We start from the raw sequence: 14,676 nt of genomic DNA, 5'->3' as shown, positions 1-14,676 counted from the left end.
GCTGGGAAGTCCCACCAACCTCCAGTGGAACTGACAGAACTAGACCCCAGTAGAGCTGGGAAGTCCCACCAACCTCCAGTGGAACTGACAGAACTAGACCCCAGTAGAGCTGGGAAGTCCCACCAACCTCCAGTGGAACTGACAGAACTAGACCCCAGTAGAGCTGGGAAGTCCAGTGGAACTGACAGAACTAGACCCCAGTAGAGCTGGGAAGTCCAGTGGAACTGACAGAACTAGACCCCAGTAGAGCTGGGAAGTCCAGTGGAACTGACAGAACTAGACCCCAGTAGAGCTGGGAAGTCCAGTGGAACTGACAGAACTAAACCCCAGTAGAGCTGGGAAGTCCAGTGGAACTGACAGAACTAAACCCCAGTAGAGCTGGGAAGTCCAGTGGAACTGACAGAACTAGACCCCAGTAGAGCTGGGAAGTCCAGTGGAACTGACAGAACTAGACCCCAGTAGAGCTGGGAAGTCCAGTGGAACTGACAGAACTAAACCCCAGTAGAGCTGGGAAGTCCAGTGGAACTGACAGAACTAAACCCCAGTAGAGCTGGGAAGTCCAGTGGAACTGACAGAACTAGACCCCAGTAGAGCTGGGATGTCCAGTGGAACTGACAGAACTAGACCCCAGTAGAGCTGGGAAGTCCAGTGGAACTGACAGAACTAGGCCCCAATAGAGCTGGGAAGTCCAGTGGAACTGACAGAACTAGGCCCAACGAAGGTGACCGCATTCCCCTCCAGTAATGAACGTCTCTTCCCCTCAGGGTTGACGAAAGACTTGCCTCTCAATGAGACCCTTTGTACTTCCCCCAAATGGGGGTTTCTCTCCCTCTCCTCTCCTCTCCTCCTCCCATCACTGCCACTTCTCCTGATCCCCATCATCAGTCAGTCTGTCTGCCTGCCTTAAAAAAAGGCCTGGGACGAGAAGGGAAGGGGAAGGATATTCCAATGAGGACAGAACAGACATGGAGAAAGTCTAAATACCCAGTGGCCCTTGAGTGAAGTGGCAGGGAGGGCAAACCGAGGCAGAGGGGCATCCCAAAAGGCAGCATTTTCCCTATTTAGTGCACTACTTTTGACCAGGGCCCATAGGGTAGTAGGGTGCCATTTGGGTCGCACACAAGGTTTCCATTGACGGCGGTGAAGTGGAGGATGTCGAAAGTCAGAAGGTGAAAGGAGACTAAATAGTGAGAGATTGATCTGTTTTCACAAGCTAATGACTTGGCTAGCAGTCCTGCAGATTTCACTGAACAGTGTGCTAAAAACAGGGGAGGGATGGATGGACCTTTTCTACATTGGCTTGAGTTCAAGATCAACTGCCGATACGCAAATTTAACAAAATAATTTGACCAACAAAATCTGTCTGATTTAACTTACTTCATATGCTAGCTTTTTCATTTAAATATTATCTCTACCCCATGTGGTTGGAACTCAACTTAAAACACAGCGGGAACACATTTTGGAAAAACTTGTCTCTGAGCTGTGGGTGTCATGACACATTTCTCATTGAAGGCTAAACTCAATCATAGCTGACAACCTGTCAGCTCTATTACCTTGTAGTGGTTAGAGGTTGTAGTTGTACAGAGCCGACCCAGTGTCTGGGGTGTAACAAGAGTAGAACTGATGGTCCCGCACAGCAGCACTCTCTCTGCACACACACACACACGCACGCACACACACACACGCCTGCACGCACACACACACACGCACGCACACACACACACACACGCCTGCACACACACACACACACGCCTGCACACACACACACACGCACGCACACACACACACACACACACGCCTGCACGCACACACACGCACGCACGCACACACACGCCTGCACGCACACACACACACACACACACACACGCCTGCACGCACACACACACACACACGCACGCACACACACACACACACACACGCCTGCACGCACACACACACACACACACGCACGCACGCACACGCACGCACGCACGCACACACGCATGCACGCACACACACACACGTGGGATGCAGCAAGCAGGGTTTAGGGAGACGCGCTCTCCACATCAGCAGGACCCATGCTTGGCCCCTCATATCACAATCAAGTGGATTCCTTCCTCTCTCAAATTATACTGGAATCACTGAGCTCCAATTTGTAAGTCGCTCTGGATAAGAGCGTCTGCTAAATGACTTAAATGTAAATGTAAATGTCTCTACTCCATGTAATTATGAGAGCCTGGTACCCAGGCTTGGTAAGATTGATAGTGTCATTGTCTGAGGACAATTCACAATCAGGGTCTCAGTTGGTAAAAACCTTCACTGTTCTGTTCTTTCTTTTGAGAGTGCAGCTCAAGATTATAGTATTATTTGGAAAACTTGGATGAGGCTACTCCATTGTAGCCCTTTACTGCAGTCAAAGACCAAAATTATAAAATTATAAAGATTTTTTTTTTTTTAAACAACGAAAATCCAGTGTTTCTATGTCAAACCTTGTTATATTTCAGCCTTCTGTGATGTATATAAAGTATACTATTGGGATGCAAAATCAACTGTATATCTGACATGGTACAGGTGTCTTCTTTATTCAAGCTCTTAACCATGTGTGTGAGGTGTACACTTCTGTTTTAAAGTAGATTGGTTCAAGACTACCAAGAAACACTCAGTGACCCTGATTTAGCCCACTGCAGTAAAAGGTTAAAGCCCGAGCAGCAGAGTTGTGAGTGTCTTTTATTTGACCATTGGATTATACATGTCGTTAATGTTCTTTCTGTAAAGTATGCATGTTAATTAAGGTATACGACAAATGGATGAAATGAGTGTAGTGTTTGTTGTTACTGTCTCTGATGCGCTCAGTAGGCCAATGGTCCTTCTGTAGACTAATTGTTGGTGCAACATGGTTTGTCTTCCACCCAACGCTTGAGCGTGTACACACTAATTAACGAGCTAAGCAGGCCCGGACTAGAATAAGGTCACAAATCACGTTGTCCATTTATCCTTTTCTAACGACGGAATTTCACAAGTCATGGATACATGGTCTAATTATAATGACTGAGGGAAGAGGTTTTCAACAACGTCTCACTCTAATGACCACACAATGACACAGTCTATCATACTGCATAGCTTGTCTCATGGGCAATGGGTGGCCATTGTGTTGTTTGCCTCGGGATCTCAAAAGCACTAACCTTTAGTTCAGGGCCAGGCAACCCTGCGGGACTTTGTGTCTTTGATTTAACCGACCGGGAACACCAGGTGTGTTGAATTGAGGCAATCACTGAACTGATCATTTAGCTCAGTTGGTCAGGTGTGGTGCCGAGTTGAAACAAAAGCCGGCAACACCCACAACACTCCAGGAACAGGGTTGCCTACCGCTGCTTTAGTTGATTGCTTAATAAAACGGAAATTCAAAGCGGTGATTTCTCCACGGATTGAATCCCTTGTTAAAATATCCCTTATCTGATTGTGACTTGTTCCGATCTCTGTTAAGCTCGTACTCAATTAGATGTTAGAGGCTTGAGTTTCGTGTTTGACTGTGTACTCTTCTCTCTTTGTGTGGGCGACGACTTTCCCAGACTGAGCACTTTATCGTTACACACTGCTCTATTTGCCTGGGTTGTTTGTGCCCCTGCGATTGGTATTCAGCCCCTGAATTACAGGGGTCAGGGGTGTCCTATTGGGGATGTGTAAGAGAGGGAATGAGAGAGGGATGGCTGGAGAGGGTGGTGGAGTCAAGTCACTGCAGCAGCCTTAAGAAAAGACTGGCCCCAGCCTCAACCAGGCCCCTCAGCCGACAAAGGGTGGTGGAGTCAAGTCACTGCAGCAGCCTTAAGAAAAGACTGGCCCCAGCCTCAACCAGGCCCCTCAGCCGACAAAGGGTGGTGGAGTCAAGTCACTGCAGCAGCCTTAAGAAAAGACTGGCCCCAGCCTCAACCAGGCCCCTCAGCCGACAAAGGGTGGTGGAGTCAAGTCACTGCAGCAGCCTTAAGAAAAGACTGGCCCCAGCCTCAACCAGGCCCCTCAGCCGACAAAGGGTGGTGGAGTCAAGTCACTGCAGCAGCCTTAAGAAAAGACTGGCCCCAGCCTCAACCAGGCCCCTCAGCCGACAAAGGGTGGTGGAGTCAAGTCACTGCAGCAGCCTTAAGAAAAGACTGGCCCCAGCCTCAACCAGGCCCCTCAGCCGACAGAGGGTGGTGGAGTCAAGTCACTGCAGCAGCCTTAAGAAAAGACTGGCCCCAGCCTCAACCAGGCCCCTCAGCCGACAAAGGGTGGTGGAGTCAAGTCACTGCAGCAGCCTTAAGAAAAAACTGGCCCCAGCCTCAACCAGGCCCCTCAGCCGACAAAGGGTGGTGGAGTCAAGTCACTGCAGCAGCCTTAAGAAAAGACTGGCCCCAGCCTCAACCAGGCCCCTCAGCCGACAAAGGGTGGTGGAGTCAAGTCACTGCAGCAGCCTTAAGAAAAGACTGGCCCCAGCCTCAACCAGGCCCCTCAGCCGACAAAGGGTGGTGGAGTCAAGTCACTGCAGCAGCCTTAAGAAAAGACTGGCCCCAGCCTCAACCAGGCCCCTCAGCCGACAAAGGGTGGTGGAGTCAAGTCACTGCAGCAGCCTTAAGAAAAGACTGGCCCCAGCCTCAACCAGGCCCCTCAGCCGACAAAGGGTGGTGGAGTCAAGTCACTGCAGCAGCCTTAAGAAAATACTGGCCCCAGCCTCAACCAGGCCCCTCAGCCGACAAAGGGTGGTGGAGTCAAGTCACTGCAGCAGCCTTAAGAAAAGACTGGCCCCAGCCTCAACCAGGCCCCTCAGCCGACAAAGGGTGGTGGAGTCAAGTCACTGCAGCAGCCTTAAGAAAAGACTGGCCCCAGCCTCAACCAGGCCCCTCAGCCGACAAAGGGTGGTGGAGTCAAGTCACTGCAGCAGCCTTAAGAAAAGACTGGCCCCAGCCTCAACCAGGCCCCTCAGCCGACAGAGGGTGGTGGAGTCAAGTCACTGCAGCAGCCTTAAGAAAAGACTGGCCCCAGCCTCAACCAGGCCCCTCAGCCGACAAAGGGTGGTGGAGTCAAGTCACTGCAGCAGCCTTAAGAAAAGACTGGCCCCAGCCTCAACCAGGCCCCTCAGCCGACAAAGGGTGGTGGAGTCAAGTCACTGCAGCAGCCTTAAGAAAAGACTGGCCCCAGCCTCAACCAGGCCCCTCAGCCGACAAAGGGTGGTGGAGTCAAGTCACTGCAGCAGCCTTAAGAAAAGACTGGCCCCAGCCTCAACCAGGCCCCTCAGCCGACAAAGGGTGGTGGAGTCAAGTCACTGCAGCAGCCTTAAGAAAAGACTGGCCCCAGCCTCAACCAGGCCCCTCAGCCGACAAAGGGTGGTGGAGTCAAGTCACTGCAGCAGCCTTAAGAAAAGACTGGCCCCAGCCTCAACCAGGCCCCTCAGCCGACAGAGGGTGGTGGAGTCAAGTCACTGCAGCAGCCTTAAGAAAAGACTGGCCCCAGCCTCAACCAGGCCCCTCAGCCGACAGAGGGTGGTGGAGTCAAGTCACTGCAGCAGCCTTAAGAAAAGACTGGCCCCAGCCTCAACCAGGCCCCTCAGCCGACAAAGGGTGGTGGAGTCAAGTCACTGCAGCAGCCTTAAGAAAAACTGGCCCCAGCCTCAACCAGGCCCCTCAGCCGACAAAGGGTGGTGGAGTCAAGTCACTGCAGCAGCCTTAAGAAAAGACTGGCCCCAGCCTCAACCAGGCCCCTCAGCCGACAAAGGGTGGTGGAGTCAAGTCACTGCAGCAGCCTTAAGAAAAGACTGGCCCCAGCCTCAACCAGGCCCCTCAGCCGACAAAGGGTGGTGGAGTCAAGTCACTGCAGCAGCCTTAACAAAAGACTGGCCCCAGCCTCAACCAGGCCCCTCAGCCGACAAAGGGTGGTGGAGTCAAGTCACTGCAGCAGCCTTAAGAAAAGACTGGCCCCAGCCTCAACCAGGCCCCTCAGCCGACAAAGGGGGTGGAGTCAAGTCACTGCAGCAGCCTTAAGAAAAGACTGGCCCCAGCCTCAACCAGGCCCCTCAGCCGACAAAGGGTGGTGGAGTCAAGTCACTGCAGCAGCCTTAAGAAAAGTCTGGCCCCAGCCTCAACCAGGCCCCTCAGCCGACAAAGGGTGGTGGAGTCAAGTCACTGCAGCAGCCTTAAGAAAAGACTGGCCCCAGCTTCAACCAGGCCCCTCAGCCGACAAAGGGTGGTGGAGTCAAGTCACTGCAGCAGCCTTAAGAAAAGACTGGCCCCAGCCTCAACCAGGCCCCTCAGCCGACAAAGGGTGGTGGAGTCAAGTCACTGCAGCAGCCTTAAGAAAAGACTGGCCCCAGCCTCAACCAGGCCCCTCAGCCGACAAAGGGTGGTGGAGTCAAGTCACTGCAGCAGCCTTAAGAAAAGACTGGCCCCAGCCTCAACCAGGCCCCTCAGCCGACAAAGGGTGGTGGAGTCAAGTCACTGCAGCAGCCTTAAGAAAAGACTGGCCCCAGCCTCAACCAGGCCCCTCAGCCGACAGAGGGTGGTGGAGTCAAGTCACTGCAGCAGCCTTAAGAAAAGACTGGCCCCAGCCTCAACCAGGCCCCTCAGCCGACAAAGGGTGGTGGAGTCAAGTCACTGCAGCAGCCTTAAGAAAAGACTGGCCCCAGCCTCAACCAGGCCCCTCAGCCGACAAAGGGTGGTGGAGTCAAGTCACTGCAGCAGCCTTAAGAAAAGACTGGCCCCAGCCTCAACCAGGCCCCTCAGCCGACAAAGGGTGGTGGAGTCAAGTCACTGCAGCAGCCTTAAGAAAAGACTGGCCCCAGCCTCAACCAGGCCCCTCAGCCGACAAAGGGTGGTGGAGTCAAGTCACTGCAGCAGCCTTAAGAAAAGACTGGCCCCAGCCTCAACCAGGCCCCTCAGCCGACAAAGGGTGGTGGAGTCAAGTCACTGCAGCAGCCTTAAGAAAAGACTGGCCCCAGCCTCAACCAGGCCCCTCAGCCGACAAACAGGCGTATTGTTGCAAGTGTGCACAGGGCTTGTTCAACAATATTTTCCAGAACGTTAAAGAGGTTTTGAATAGTCTAGTGTGTGTGACCAAAGGAAAGCTAGGTGGGATGTAGCTTACTGACACACAGAGACAAGCAGCTGCTACTGCAGCCAGACTACAGAACATGTCAAGGGATGTGACTGAAGTTCTTGGCCAAGGGTCTGAGACTAGAGTGGAGATATCCTCCTGGCAGAGCCCAGTTGGCTGTTGCAATGTGTGGCCTGGCCTGCTGCTTAGTGCGGAAGTGAGAACGAGAGCAGTGAGCGCGACATAGGCAGAGCTGGAGCAAGAATGGAGCAGGCTCCCGTCGCAACGTCGAAAGAAATGGGGATGAAAGAAAGACGTGGAGGAGCAGGGTCAGGGGAGTGATATTTGGTCCTAGTCAGCAACACTGGTCTGGGATTCACAGGCTAGTGAGGCTACAGGCTTCACAGACTCCTGCCACCATCTCTCCATAAAAAGCCTGGCTGTATTAAGTGTTTGTTTTTTCTGTTCATGCAAACTCTTTTGTGGCGATTTTCACAAGTTAGGGAAAAAATACTTGAGTAAAAAATGTTTTGGCATTGGTCATCTTTAAATAAAACAACAGACGTTCCTCATTAACTGTTGTGATAACAACAGCTGACGTGTGGTGCAGGCGAGCCTCTTTTTAGTGCCAATAAAATAGTACGTTTAGGGTCTTTATGTTTTTTAACAGAGTTTTGTTTCTCATTAACATTGTGTGTTTATTGTCTTTACTCTGTCCTGTTTGTTTGAAAACGTTCCACGAAGAGCATTAACTCTCTTTATTCTCCTTTTCCTTATCAAGGTCGTTGTTATGACCTTGGAACGTTTCCATTCTATGTTCAGTTACGTTCATACCTTCACATTGTAAACTTGTGTGATTTTCTTCTGCTGAGAGGAGAGCAGAGGACAGCACCGAGCGGAGATCTAGGAGGGGAGCTGATCTCTGGACCGTATTCAAATTATTTGGGCATCACGCGCCCCGTCCTGGGTGTACCAGCGGGAGTTGCGTTATAGGGTGATCTGGGAACGCAGGGAGCAGAGAGTCAGAGGGGTCAGGGCCACAGATCGTTATCTGTACCTGCCATGCACACTAGGGGCCTCTGGGACCCGGCTGGCGCCCCACAGAGCACAGTGCAGGGACAGAACTGTGTGAGTCAGCATTCCAAGGCCATTCCTCTCACTTTGTAGTCTGACAACATGACGGACAGGCCGTCCCCACCACACAGGAAATGGCCCCACTCCAGCAGGTCTGCACAATGCCACAGAGTATTGTGATTTAAGAGGAGTGGTTATTTGAGGGTATATGCTTTTGTCTCAAGATGGCCAATGCTTGTTTTTACCTTTCCTCTCTCTGGTGTCTGAGCTTTATTTAGTTTTAGAGACTAGCAACAAACAAAAAAATGCAAAGCTCTGGTGAAAAAACATATGGCTGAAGAAATGTAATTGTGTTCTAGAATAAGGACGGTAACTTGACTGATTGATCGTATTGTCATTGCTTTTCAATTGAAGAGGCGATTTAGTCCGACAGCCACAGCACATAGAGATACTGTGGTGTTTAGTAATGCAGTCTTCTAGTGGGGTTCTACCACAGAGTGGGCCTTTAAAGCTGTTGTGTGAGTGACTCATGCTTGAGTCATATTCCCCCTCTGAAGTGTTCGTCACGGAAACATGCCCGGGGTTCTGTTTTTATTGGCCGAAAACACCATAAAGTAAAGCACACCTGACATTCAAAACTCCAGCAGACAGACAGGCAGGCAGGCGGCACAACAACAATGCTCCACAGCTGTTTTAAACACAACATGCTAAAACAGAGGAGCGTTGCCGCTGTAACTATCTGACTCCCTTCCCCTCAGCAGATCACTGTCTGTCTTCTCCATAGTCTTGTAGCAGTGGATTTATCTGACCGGCCTCTGTGTGTCTTTCTCCCCTGTCTGTGGGACAGGCGTTTTCCACCATAGTGATGTTTTGTCACCAGAATAATAGGCCTCTTTGTGTGACTGCGCAGGGTGGTTGAGTGGGTGCAAACCAAAACAGACTCATTAAAAGTGTAGGCCAAGTTAATGCAGCATTAATAATGGTAGGGGGTGAATTACGGGAGGGGATAATGGAGGAGAGAGGGGTTGAGGGGTCGGGGAGGGACAGGAGACAAAGAGTAGCCAGGACTGGGTCACCTAAACATGACGGAGCGAAGTGGCTCCCAACACCCACACCATGATGTGGCCACACTCAACACTCACTGACCTATTCCGGAAAAGTGACTTCATCTGTGAGAACGGAGGATATTGATCTTTCACAATGGAAACTCACATTGACATGTGTTCATAAGTATGACAGAACACATCAGTAAAAATGCTCATCTGACCTGGGCCCCTGTTTGTAAACATGGACTCGGATGACTCTATATAAGCCCGCTAGAATCAATCACACATGAAAATGAGCGCAAGCTGCTATTTTAATTCCACACGCGTACATATTAGCCACTAATCCCATCCCTTACGGGATGCCTGCCATTACATTTCTCACATGTCAACAAAAGGCTTCACCACTCGGGGGGGACGTTGTCAGTAGCGTAGCCCTAAGAGAGCCCCGAGGCAGGCAGAAGAGGCAGCATGGGCGTCCTGAGCCAGTCAACCCAGTGGACCAGTTGGGGGATTGGCCAACCCTGAGCCGGGTTTATTCTATCACCCAGACAGGTCCATTGTTCACACGCAGCGGGGGAGAACAAAAGGCGAGCGCTCTGGAGAGTTCAGGAGGCTGCATGTGTTCACCTGATTCACTGACTGGGTCCAATCCCCCCATGGGGGAAGCAGTGTTGGAATGTCCCGGTGCTTAGGCCCTCACATCTATTAGTCTTTGGGTGATAACATTTGTTTTTACATCTGGTGGAGCACCGCAGCAGGCCCTCTCACTTTCTCATCGTCACACACACACCCCTCCACACATACACACACACACACACACACATGCAGAGACACTGGTTTCTAATGGGACCATACTGTACATTGCATTGCCTGATCTGGACTGGCCTGGAGGACTAAAACACATTTGATGGTAAAAAAAAACCATTCCAACTCTTCATGCTATTTCATCCACTCAGGGACATTCCCACAATTATACAGAGTGGAATCCTTTCTGTGTCTGTCTTTAAGTCAGAATATACTTTCATCCGGTGTTGACAGTCCTATTGCTTTTCTGTTATACAGGCAAAAATAACATCCCTCTTGTTTCAGGTCCAAACTGATCCCAGATCTGGATGGCGTAATGGGCTCACTGGGATTAATGGAGGAGAGACCTCAGCAGTGAAATTAAAAGCGTTTCTGTTTTACTTGCAGAATGACAGGGGAAATTAGCCTCACTCAAACAGGAAATACCTCCAGTACAATCTGCCTGGGGTCCTAACTACAAAACCCCATGCCAACTGCTGCTACACACAGGGCCTCGTGCTGCACGGCACTCTGGGAGATGGCAGGGGAACAAGCGGCTTTAGATTTTAAGATTGGCTTTCGGAATAGCTCTCAGTAGCTTCTCAATTTAAAAGCTTTGAAAATACAAATGTGATTCTAAGGAATTACACCGAAAGCTCCACCGTCCTCCCTGTTACTGGTCAATTTGAATTGTTAACCTCAGTGTAGTATTTACGGTAACCCCACCATGAGCTGCGGGACAGGGAGTGGAGGGGGAAGATATCCGAATTCGTCAGCTAGGTCCTGAGCCACCTATCAATAACCTCCATGCATCACTGTGTGCAGAAGGTGAGCATGCTGCGTTGTGCCGGTGGCTGCCTGGCTGGTATTAACAAACATCCCGATGGGCCTCCTCTGTCCTCCTCCACGGCCTCGCGACAAGCACCGTGTTGTTAGCATGCTGTTTGTGTAATTTAGGTACTTAACGACCGCAAGGGTCTCCCAGAGACTGATTAGACCGTGAATGTAATCGCCCAGCAGCATCACACCATCGACTACAGCTCTGATTTATCACCACACCGCTTAATAGCGCTGCTTAACACACAGGTTTGTCCTGATTAAGTAATTACCTTAAACCAGAAGTTTATTATCTGTACGACTGAGTCCGGTGATAAAAAAAATAAAAAAAGGAGGCTGTCGAGAAAAGCCAAGGAAGATGGTGTACCTGGTGAATGAGGGACATAATTAAAATACAAGTCGTTAAATATGGAGCTGCCGCGGCTGTCGGAGTGCTGCCCTGCTAACATTCATTTTACCCCACTGGAACACTTTACAGGGGGCGGGTGGGATTATGCCTCACTGAAGGGTGTAGGTACCGGCTGATCTGCAAATTAAAACAAGGTCCTTGTTCATCTCCAACAAAAGGGGGGGGAAACTTTTTTTTGGAGCTCTGAAAATAACACCCGAAAACGAGTGACTGTTTTACGGAAAAGACTGTGACCATGTCAGCTGATCAATGGTGTTGTGTGAAGTGGCGCCTCGATGAGGTTGGAACTCAGTCTGGGAGGATTCTCTTTCCATGGTGTGGGACGTTACTAAAAGGAGGGGGGAGCTAAATAATGGAAGCTGGGACTGTTTATGAATGATGCACCATTCTTCTCCTCTTCTTCTCCTCATTGTATACAGCCCTGTCGGTGGTGGATGGCTGTAAGCCGGAAATAGCCAGTGCTTCCTGCCTCCTCCACCATGCTTCCCTAAGCTCCTCTCCTGCTTCCTAGTCTGATCCCTCTAACAACGCTAAAATAGAATCAGTCTTCCAACAGCCCTGTCCTTTCAGCACTTTATAAACAGTCCCTTCTGACTCGGTGGGACGCTGCCCAGTATCTATGACCTGTCAAGTGAAATGTGCAACTCTGTAACTTCTGTATTTGCAAACAAGGAAACAGTCTTTGTGACACATCCCGTGACCTTTACTATTGCTGCCTAGCAGTTTGACTTCTCTCTGTTTGTTTGTCCGAGGTACTTTACTGTGATGTGACGCAGGTCCCCTCTCGCTGGCTTTCATACAGGGATGTTTAGAAAGAGCTGCAAGTCTTCCCAAAAATGGGACGCTCCACTACAACGAAGCCTTTTCAAACAGGCCAACAGTTGTGGTCGCTACAGAAACCACTCTGTGGTGATGGGTGGACAGAGAAGCTCCTATTTCAGCCCAGATTACCAGAGGTCTTCTCTGTGAATGCTAGTATAAGACGTTTGGCCTGGCTCCTCTCCGCCCACATTGTCCTCTGACCTCTGTGTCCTTAGCTTATACAAACTCTGTCCTCTCTGTACAAAGAACTGGTTCAGCTCCTCAGGAGTGACCTGCCTGCCCAGCTCTCTCCATTAAAGAGGTGTGGTCAGGAGAGAGACAGAGGGGGACTTTAGCTTCTAAACCCCTCACTGAATTCCATTTGATCACCCTCAGGCCAGAGTCATCGAGGGTTGCTTTCGAAATCGCTGCTGTGAAACACAGCAATTGCTGTTGCAGTTGACGCAGCATAGTGTTCACTTCAACAGGTTCTGGATGGAGAAACAATCTCAGCCAGGGAGTTTCTTGTAAAACATAAAATAGGACCAGCTGCTGCGGGGTACGGCCTGGAGAGGGATGCCTCCTGTTGGTTTGGATCCTGGACCGACCGGTGCCTTAGTCTTGTCTTGAAATGCCTTACATCAAAATGTTTTATAAAAAATGACCTGAGCCTCATAAAAGCTACATTTCATTTCTTGCTTCTTTTTTTTTCAATTTTCCATGCGTGGCCAGCTGTGCTCTCTTGTGTTTCCGGACATAAATAATACAATCCCTGTGTCCCTGGGTCTGGTTTTGGTTAAGAGACTGTAAAGCTGTTTTTAAAGCATTCCCGTTTCATGCTAACCCTAATACAGTAACGTGACATTGAAAAATACCTTAAAATGATCTGTGTCTTACACAAAAGTCTGCGCATCAGGTCTCTTCCACAGCCTTGCTGAGAAAGGACCTTCAATTACAAAATATTTGCTATATTTTGTAAATGTACTAATATATCTTAAGTAAATTCAACTATAATTGATTTAATGTGTGTTTCATTGGGCTCTGTCTCTGAGCCTGTAATAACCCTGAATAATGATTTCTCTCTCAGCTAAATAATGCTGTGGCATTTCGGGAATTTGATCCGACTAGACTAGAGTGTGACTGAGTGAGTAGCTGGGTACAGTATACTACCCTGTCAGTGCTGTCTACAGAGTCTACTGTCTACCACCTGCTCAGACGACTGATGAGGGCCGTGCTGTTACTGTTTGAATGGGTAGTTGTTGTTGCAGGGGGCTAGAAGAAGAAGCCTCTTCCCAATGCTGTCAGGCCCGGTTTGCGTCGGGCTCCAGTTCTCCTTGATGCAGTCCATCATCCCCCTTAGTTCAAAGACTAACTAGCTGCAGGTCTTTGTCAAAAGCCCAGTTGGAGATCTTTTATGTTCAAGATGTAGGATTTCTTAGGATGACTTTGATAATTTATTTATTCCACTCCTCTTGTGCGATAGTGCCAATATTTTAGGCAAAACTGCTCAGCTTGCTCTGAAATTCATGTTGCTTTATTGTAGCCGCGTTGTGCCTTTGAAACGTAGCTTTTGAGAAGCCCAACTCTTATTTTTGAGTCTGAACTAGTTCTCTCTCCGTCTCACCCTCTCCTTCTCTGTTCTGCAGCCCCGCACCACGTCTTCCCGACGTTCCACACGCCCATCCCGATTGACATGCGTCACCACGAGGGAAGATATCACTATGAACCCCACACCCTACATGCCATGCATGGGTAAGTCTTCTTCAGGCTGGTCTCTACTGTATACACAAGCTGTTTACACTAATACATAGCAATTAGCTATTAGATAGCCTTGTTTTAGCCAACGCTGCATAGCATTTAAAGGGCAACCTTCCATTTGGAAGGATGAGAGCAAAAGTGTTTCCCAGATTTAATATCACAGATTAAATATTATTATCTTTAAAAACTACAAATCACTATCCAATGTCAGTTAATACAGAATGTTCCTCACATACCTCATTTCCTATAACAGTTGATGATTATGGGGGACAGCTTTGCTTTTTGCCAAGTATCAACCTACTAGCCTGTGGCCAGCCAATACACATCCTCTTTCCATTAGTTAGCTATACAGTGCTGGATCCATCACAAATGACATGACGCACACACACACACACACACACACACACACACACACACACACACACACACACACACACACACACACACACACACACTTTCCCCCTCTACCTACAACAGTCCTCTACATTCATTACTGTGTTATAGTGGTCCTAATCTGTTTGGTCCCAAGAAAACAGCATCATTACGCTCTCACACCGTACAGAGGTCTCCAGTTCAGCATAGTAATTGGTTCTATGACGGTTACATGTACATTCATTCAACTTTCAGGTTACTGTGCCGTCCGTTGGATGATTAGCTTGGTTAGTAGTGGCCACGATTGGTTGGGTAGCGTCATCTCAGTTCTTTCACAAGGGAAATTGAACCAGAACGTTCTTGACTTTGCTATAGTAAAGACGTTACCTTTATCTTAAAAACGATAGTGGTAAAACACAAAAAAGTCAATGGAATTCTGGAAATAGTGTTCGGCTTCATTTCCATTTCAATTCAGTAGATTTGATGGTGATACATACTGTTTGTCTGGCTTCAGCAGGGCTATTTATCACAGCACCCGGGAAGTAGAGGGGGAAGAAAAAC

General features: G+C 49.3%; 1 protein-coding gene across 1 annotated transcript in view; it reads left to right on the top strand.

Annotated features, from left to right (window-relative positions):
* LOC135543545 (zinc finger protein GLI2-like) overlaps positions 1-14,676 on the top strand; it is an 83,756-nt gene that overhangs the window by 23,923 nt on the left and 45,157 nt on the right. The window contains exon 3 of the mRNA XM_064970895.1: positions 13,632-13,737. Coding sequence (XP_064826967.1) covers positions 13,632-13,737 — 106 coding nt within the window. The remainder of the gene's footprint in view (positions 1-13,631; positions 13,738-14,676) is intronic.

Source organism: Oncorhynchus masou, chromosome 7 (genome assembly GCF_036934945.1).
Source record: "Oncorhynchus masou masou isolate Uvic2021 chromosome 7, UVic_Omas_1.1, whole genome shotgun sequence".
Classification (NCBI taxonomy): Eukaryota; Metazoa; Chordata; class Actinopteri; order Salmoniformes; family Salmonidae; genus Oncorhynchus; species Oncorhynchus masou.
The sequence above is the reverse complement of the archived record's forward strand: the minus strand, read 5'-3'. Positions and strand labels throughout refer to the sequence as shown.